The 8943-nt window shown below is 45.0% G+C and overlaps 2 protein-coding genes across 2 annotated transcripts in view; both read right to left on the reverse strand.

Moving 5' to 3' along the window:
* Positions 1-4050: 4050 nt before the first annotated feature.
* SARC_01056 (hypothetical protein) lies at positions 4051-4332 on the reverse strand (the record flags this gene model as incomplete). Its single annotated transcript, XM_014305221.1, has 1 exon — positions 4051-4332. One exon carries the CDS (start codon positions 4330-4332, stop codon positions 4051-4053), a length of 282 nt encoding a protein of 93 aa, XP_014160696.1.
* Positions 4333-7036: 2704 nt separating this feature from the next.
* Positions 7037-8943, reverse strand: part of SARC_01057 (hypothetical protein) — a 3492-nt gene continuing 1585 nt past the window's right edge. The window contains exon 2 of the mRNA XM_014305222.1: positions 7037-7739. Coding sequence (XP_014160697.1) covers positions 7077-7739 — 663 coding nt within the window. The 3' untranslated portion in view covers positions 7037-7076. The remainder of the gene's footprint in view (positions 7740-8943) is intronic.

Consider the following 8943-nt stretch of genomic DNA (forward strand, 5'->3'; position numbering starts at 1 on the left):
GATTGTTATCTGTAAGTACAAGTAGCAGTGACAACGACAACTACCTACCTTTGGGGTCATCCAATCCAAACAAGCAAATGACGCAACATCCTCACATGCGTCGCACAATCATACGACGTCCTGCTGCACTAGCCTCACGTTCATCCATTTCAACATTAGAGCAAAGCCGCGCTGTAAGACTTGCTGAACCGCAACACTATTCAACTACGTGAATGACGTCGACATTTGTAGTCGCCCCAGAAACATGACTGAATAAGGTGTGTGGACACGAAAGTTCGCACAAATGCTTTTAATGCACGACAGCGGTACAGCTGCCATTACAAGTGTCTTAACCCTGCGAGTTTATTCACTGACAGCCCTTCGCCAAATCCAACCCCCACTTGTCGTTAGGGCCAGATTGAGTAACAATATATTATGTAATCTATATACATTCAAGAGAAATGTGCCTGCATCATAACACATAATCATCAGCGATGGTAACATCCACTGAATCTGATGTTCATTTGTCCTTTTGCCCTGTTCTGAGTATGCCATCATAACCATACGTACGCTCATTTTTAGCTGTATAGGGGATATTGTAGTAGTCCGTAAGAACTGCACCAGCGATGTTTCCAATTCAAATTCAGCTGAAGGAGCTGGGATACGCTGCAGCTGCACGCCATCAGAACCAACAAGAGCCTTATCACACATACGCTGATATATAGTCCACACTGATTGCATACGCTCCGCCCATTCTCGGGCACTCTTGGATGTCAACAGTATACGCACCAACAGAGCTCGAACCGCGAGTGGATGCTGCGCAAAAGGTGTGTGGCGAAACAGCCATGCCTGATAAGTACCTGCAGTCTGTATATGTGCCACTGTTTCCAGTTACGATTCAACGTAGTTCTTTTCATGATGGAAATCAACAAAAGAACGATGTAGAGGAATGGTCTCGTTCATATATCGAAGCCGATGTATCACCGGCCCTTCATGCGCAATCACTGTGGCCGGGAAGTACCCCTTTGCCAGTAACTTGTGACCCAATGTCTTCCAACGCTATTGGGTGTCCAAACGTGTCGCAATCTTGTCCCAAACTAATGTGCTAAGATTTGTATCATTAACTAGCATGTTAGTAATTTTAACCTACAGCGTAAGACGTCGAGGGCCATCGTAAATGAGCCCTATCCGCATAAACATTGTCAACCTAATCGTGGTATGTACTAGGATAATTAAGTGGTTCCATTCCTCCAGAGTTCGTATGACCCGTTCTGCACAGCCAATACATTCGTGATGATCCACCGTTACCTGATGCATATGTATGTCAAAGTATAATACAAATTCGGCGAACACTTCATTTTCAAAGGCCGATCCCCAGGGAAAGACCTGTTCACGGAGAAACTTGAGAACACCACGTTCATTTATTATAGCTAGTGTAAAACACTCACCACCAGAAATTTTGATAATTCATTGACAGCAACTAAAACTGATGACTCGTCCGCAGGTGCTATGGTGAATTCAACGAAGCCCATACTCCAATTCGCCGAGATCTACACTGTTCTTCGGGCTGCTGTAGCAAGCCAATAAACACGACCAATCAAGCGGATCTGCCGACGCAGACCCTTCCAGCCCAAGACATCTTCAGCGAGATGTTCCAACTAAGTCTGCGCGGCGTGCACATATATGATGTGCAAGTATTGGAACGCCTTTACAACTTGCGCCCCAGTTAAGTTTGTACCCCATATCGATTTAGACGGACACTGTAGTTACACTGGCCAAGGATCAACTGCGTTCGATACTGCCACTTGAGTAGAACCCTTAGTGGGTAACAGGTCCTAAGCTGCTGGAGAGTTAAGGCTGGTTCATCTGAATCTTCCCCTGTGTGTGCTGCCACGCCAATTGCCAGTGATTTTTTTTTGCCAGCGATCTTTTGTCCTGATGCGGCGCAAAAGCCTGCCCCGCTCGTGCCAGAGATTGTCCAAAATGGAAGAAATATTCGCCAGATATCTTGCACATGCCACTATGAATGCTACAACCGCTATCGGAGGCTGCCCTACTCGAACTGCCTTGCGCCCCAGAGGCGTAGGACCTAGTGGAACTACAACTGACACAGGTGAAAGCACCACTATCACACTTAGTCCAAATAACCAGTCTCACCCGGAAGTTGCGAGGCCCTAATCGACATAACAGTGTGACAGAAGATGTCGGTCCAGCAACTGCATGTCTATGTCGATTAAAACTCCCCGCTGTCCTCGCTACAATGATAGGCACATCAGCCAAGTGGAACACTAGGTCCCAAAACCAAGATGCATGCGGACAGTAGGGACAAACGAGTGCGCACCACGTCTGGTCCATCCGTACTGTGCGCAACTCTGACCCTAACAACGTCCGAGGAGGAATTGAAGAACCAATTAATGGTATGATCCCCTCAAAACCTCAAAAACACGCCGCCTTCAAGTGGGGGGACGCAATAAAACGGAAAGACTTGGTAGCCCGGCAGTGTAAACACGTCAGCCGTGTGAGGTCCCCACAATTTGTCGGCTAGTCGAAAATAGGTCGACGTGAGCTGGTATTCCGCCGTAGCAGCCATGACTACCTAAGGGTCGGCGAAGTACACATACAGGTCAGAACTGGTGTCCCTGAACCCACATGATGACATAGTCTGGAGAGTAGATCGGCGACTGGAATTTCGACACCTGGTATGTGAACTCGATGTCGAAATCACTGAGAATATCATAGTAGCGCCCCAACCTCCTACCTCGCACACCATTCGTGAATGACTCCCTAGGTTTTGATAGCATTGCAACCAACGGTTGGTGATCTGTGAATAAACGAATGACCCGGAATGATAGTCGCAGTGTAACTATATTATTCCTGACCACGTAGACCAGTGCTAAAGCTTCCTTATCGGTGATGTGGTACGCTTTTTTGTGCTGCGTCAAGCCTTGAGGAGAAGAAACTAACTGGCAGAAATTTGCCTTTTCGCCCCATTGTCAAAACACTTCCGAGACCTACAGATTCGCACGCATCTACAAACATGACCAGCTGCTCCTGTGGTAAGGGCTCGACCAATATAGCCGAAAAGAGCCACTCTGCGGCTGACTCCAGATGAATGGGCTGTCTTCTTTCAACAGCTGCGAGACTGGTTCCATGACTCGAGCTAATTTCGGTACGTATTCAGCTCACCACCCCACTGTGTGGTACCACGATTCTAGCAGGTCTTTGTTCGTTGGTTCTGACAATTCTAGTAGCGCGTGTAATCGATCTTCACCAATTGTTGTGCCCCTGTATTCTACGATTCTACCAATAATGAGTACTGGCGTGCGGTACTGAGTTATTGCGCATTTCAACAAGCGTCGTTGGAAGTTGTAAAAATGTAACAAGACATTTTCAATGTTCAACTGGGTCGTTGTGTGAGAACGACATGTCATCTATGTACCAAACAAACTATTATAGTTTGACCTTCAATTATTTCACCCAGGACCTCCTGACACCGCCAAGATGTATCCTTTAATACGAACGGAATACCCACGAAAGCATAAAGGCCGAATTGGGGTTTAAATGAGAGATACACACCTGACCCATGTTCTGCGTCGTGATTCCTTGTTCATCAAACCGGACAAGTATTCCCGCTCTGTAGCTATGTGGTAAGGTACAGCCCGCAATTGCGTGTTCATGCTTTTCAAATTTATACAACACCTCCAATCGTCTGTCACTACTGGTTGCACACCTGGTTTTTTGAACACAAGATGTGGTGCCGACGCTGTATTTCTGCTATGATCCCCGCCTGCAACCAAGCCATCACCTTTTCGTATAAGGCCGCATTCCTAAGTTCATCACCGAAAGTAGCTCGTGTACTGTGGTATTGCTCCCTCTATCTCATATAACACTAAATTCTCATCAGCCAAAAACTTTGGTCTCATTGGATCATAAGCTACGTCCTCAAACAACTGTATGACTGTTTTTTATTCAGTTTACTTAACTCACGCTTGCTTTGTTTGCCAAGAACCACATTCCTTTAGTGTCTAGCTCAGGACTCGTTGCTTTAACCCAGATTTATATTCCTCCCTCTTAATTAAGCCACTCAACTACACAATATCGCTCCGCAATCCTGGGTAAATCTGTAGCCACCGCTAGCTTTCTATTCTCCTGCAGATCTTCATATGTCGCCCCAGTATTCACTTCAATAACGCTATCGTAAGCGAGGGGCCCCACTATCTGCTTCATGCTCACTTCTCTGGCTACCTCTACCAGTTCATGCTCAGGTACCTCTGTTAGTACAGAACCCTGCCAGATCAAACTCCATCTGTACGCTTGCAAGGTTTTGTACCTCACCAGTATATCAGATTCCATTGGTTCCCACTATCAACCAGGCATGAAATCTCTATGTACTCTGTAACTGCAAACCACGTTGCCAGCCGTACTTGTACCTTAACTATGGCCTTGGGCACAAGGTCGCCCATTTCTCCGATTCCCGTATATTTATCCCCAGTATACTTTGATTACTTCAAGGCGTGCTACCAGCGCGGAGGTGATCAGCGAAGGGGTAACTCCTGAGTCTATAAAACTCAGAGAGCTTTATCTGCGTTGGTATCGCTGCCTTGTCAATGAACGCGACGGTGCACCAAAGGTTGTTGCACTAGCTAGAACTTGGGATTCCTTCGGTACGCCGTCAGTCGCTCATCCATTTTGTTCATCCGTCTTCTCAGCTGATTTTATCACTGATGTACTTATGACCCCCGCAGCCTTCAGCTGTGTCATGGCCGCTGCGACTGCCGCACCTCGGCTCATTTTCGTGCGCTTTTTTTGCTGGCTGCGACGTTTCATTGCCCGTGCTACCTTACTTCTGCGGACAATTACGCTCCAAGTGATTAGTAGACTTGCATCCGTGGCAACCCGAATCGCACGCTGAGTCGGGTACTTGCCCTAACGCGCCCATAGTCCCATTACTATTCCGCGGCTGCCGACTTGCCTTTGCGTGTCTCTAGCAAGTCACTCTGTATTTTGGTGACCAACGGCAACCCTCCAGAAACGTATGCATTCTCCACTATCACTCTTCCTGATCATGTGGATAACAACTTAGCACAAAGTTTTTGATGTCTACCTCAATATCCTGGAGGTATATAATCTTGTTGCCGAATTCTGAATGCCATATCGATGCATTACTATCTGCTCTCACCAATGGCTCACTCAAGACTGGCGCGATAAGATTTGCGACCAGTTCCCCTGTAGTTTTGCGCCAGACTCCTAAAATCATCGATTATCGCGGCTAATTTAGGCTCTCCTTTTTGGAGCTTTTGCTATGTATCTCATTGCCTCAGTGCGGAGTTTCTTAGTTAGAGTGTCTTCCGTACTAGGTGTCTTTCCTGCAGCATTTTCTTCCACTTCATCCATCGTGGCTTTAGGAGTTGCTGCTGTAATCAGGCTTTAATCCTCTATGCCTTTGACCGTTCTACCCTTCAAGCATCATGTCCACACAATAATAAAAGTAACCTTAAAAACATTCATCTTGAATTCTTTCAGGTACATTACCTTGAGTGCTAGATCGCCAACTATCCCTTTTGCAGAGGTGCCGGGTCCACTGTCAAAAAATTCTAGTCTTCGCTTCTAAGAGCAAGTAAGCCAATGTCCAGTCTATTGATACCAAGTCCACCGGAACTGCCGTGCGCAGCTTGCTAGACAATTCCCCGCTAAAATATTGGTGTAATATACCATCTAAGTAAGTGTGTCGACTGGCATTGTCTTATTTGTCCTTCGTGGTCAATTCTCTGTCATTTTTCAGAGCCAACCGTACTGGATTCTAATCAAACAAGAACTCATGCCGCATGGCCAAGGATTTCTGCTTACCAGCAAAAGCTCCCACGCGACTCTTCGCGGCATCTGAGATCGACACATTGTATACACTATTTAGTCCTTAAGCTAAGCGTATCGTGAGTAGTTGTAATGCGCTTATGTGGAGTAAATTAGCGTACGACTATTCTCGGCGGAAAAACGCTCCGCTTTAGCAATAAAAACCTCTTTTATTGTTATGTTCCCTACTTAAGTTGTAGACTCTCAAGTATAAAAAATTCTGTCCACCCTATACTGCGGTTTATATTATTGGAGCTCATTCATATTTCCATGATTGGAAATTCTGGCTCCAATGTTCTTCATATATTTTCATGTATCACAAACATGAGAATACAACATGTTTCCCTCCATCCTATTGTTTACACACACATCTCAATGTGCCTCCCTTGTATACACCTTGTTAAGCAATCCGTCTCTTTTACCTTAAAAAGCAACATGTTCTCTTATCCAATCTCATTCTGGCTTGCGCAACACATATTCATATATTGCCTTATACAGCAATTTGCCTCATACAGCAATTCATATGTTGTGCTCATTTACTGAAATACCACATGCAGTAATTCAAACGTTGCGTTCACTTGTCTTTACAGATACAACTTAAAATACAGCTTTTATGTGCATGAACACTTATTATGTATTAAGTTTGTCATAGGTACAATTCCAACTTCATAATTCAGTGTATATCTGTTATCACATTCCGACAACAGACATACACTTCTCATGATTTGGTTGGTCACTTTAGTCTTATCAATGGCACGATATCCAAGCCCAACATTACCTTGTTTTCGCAACGGGATTGTTCGGTTTCGGACACGAATAGTATCATCAGTCACAAGTGTTAATATTTAATCCAACAATCCTACACGATCAAGATCAAGGTTACACTTAATAGTGCTGCCAATGTAACAGATGGCTGCTCTCTGTTTCCTATACGTCTGTCCCGAGCTCTGGATGTATATACACACAAAACGGTACACATGAGCGATTACACATTACCGTTACACAAATAGAAATGCAAAAGGCGCTTCCTCACTAACAATGGTTCTATTTGTAACAATGCAATCATCTCGGAGGTGGACTTGGGGCCTGACCCCTTTGCGAGGGCGGACAAGGTGTGTTTATGTTGTCCTTGAGCATCACCTGGGATACATATGTGCGTTGGGAATCGATTCTGAACATGATTCAAAATACATATCAATAGAAATTACAGCTTGTTCACTAATATTGTCTTTATTGTAACCATGCAATCATCGTGGCGGTGGATATGGAGCCTGACCGCTTGGCGGGGGCGGATAGGGTGTGTTCTGCTGCCCTTGTGCGTCACCCGGGGGTGACATGTGTGTTGGGAACTGATCGTAGTTACCTACTTGTGCACCGCCACCTCCGGTGTAGTACAGATCGCCAGGCGCTCTACCAACGCCGGTATTTGGGTAGTTACTACCCTTTTGTCCACTCGCGTACGCCTGGGAAATCGAACCCGAATTCGGATTGGAGTAGGGGTAGGGATACGGACTTGGGTTGGGATTTGGGTTAGGATTAGGATTGGGATTCGGATTGCTCCCATACCCCATTATAGCCTGCGACTGAGGATAGCCCCCGCCCTCCCTCGCCGGCATCTGGCCCGCATACGGATTACGCATACCATACGCGCCACCCTGTGCGTGTCCATGTCCTTGTGTATCGGTAGACCCGTACATACCCCCCAAACTTGGTTCGTGGGCGCCTGAGTATAGGGGCGGGGGGTATGGTGGTGTGGTACTGTCGAACCGCGGCACTTCGGCGTACTTCTGGGTAGGTTTGATGTTCTTGCTCCGGTAGTATAGAAACGCGCCGACGAATAGGATGCCCAGCAGTAACAGCGGAACACCAATAAGAGGGCGGTAAGCAAGCCAGCCAATGGATATGGTGATCTGAACGGGGGAATAAAAGGCAGTAGTTTAAAAAGCCGCACCAGATTTTACACGGCATACAAGATGATTAAGATTCTGCGCCAAATAAATCAAGACTTATTTGGGTTCTGAGTGAGATACTAGAATCTGTGCAGCATAAAAAACCCCGCAAAATAGCTGTGCGACAAATAAAATGGAAAAAAGAGATGCTGAGGACCTACGCGTGATACTGCTTTTAATATGGCATATAAAGTTTATAATCTAAAAATGCTTTTAATACGGCATATAACGTTTATACTTTAATAATGATTTTAATATGGCATAAAAAGTATATACTTTACCAATGCTTTTAATACGGCATATAAAGTCTATACTTTAATAATGTTTTTAATACGGCATATAAAGTTTATAACTACGCAAGCATTACAAAGACTCATGAGTGAATGAGCGCAAAAAAAAAAAGCAAGCGCCCAGGCTCACAACTGACTTCACATGAATCACAAGAGAGTTGGGTACTGGGGACCGGGTTACATGACGGAGACATAGCGATAGCAGACAACAACAGAGCACGGCAAACCGTTCACTAAGATTGCAATTGAGAAGATAAGGCTTCATGGAGGGAACGGTATCTGGCCATTCAAACTCGTGTCCACTGAAAACGTCTCTATAACTGCGTAAACACTACTAAGTGCGCGGTAGTGAATCGGGCAGGTCATACATGCGCCAGTACATATCAGGGATACAGCAATAGCAGCCAGCAATGAAGCACAGTTGGACGGCACACACAGACTACCCACAAGCAAAAGCACTCTGTACACATCACTACGGACGGAAGGTCAGGTATTTGGACCAGCCCTCCACAGCAGCCAGTCACCCACTACAGATACAACAACGGCCACAAGTATAGGGCAGAGGTACACCATCAGATACTGGAGAGAACTACTGAAAGTTGACCCGTACAGTTACATAATAGAGATACAGAGATAGCAGCTAGTAAGGAAGCACACCTGAAGGCAACATTATAGATATTCACGATACAAAACTCTATCCATATCACTACTGACAGATTATATATATATATATATATATATATACTATTACTATAATATATATATATATATATATATATACTATCTGCTATCGTCTACTTACTACTACTACTACACACACACACATATATATATATATATATATATCGATATATATAAGTATACTATANATAATA

Source organism: Sphaeroforma arctica (genome assembly GCF_001186125.1).
Source record: "Sphaeroforma arctica JP610 unplaced genomic scaffold supercont1.39, whole genome shotgun sequence".
Taxonomy (NCBI): domain Eukaryota; class Ichthyosporea; order Ichthyophonida; genus Sphaeroforma; species Sphaeroforma arctica.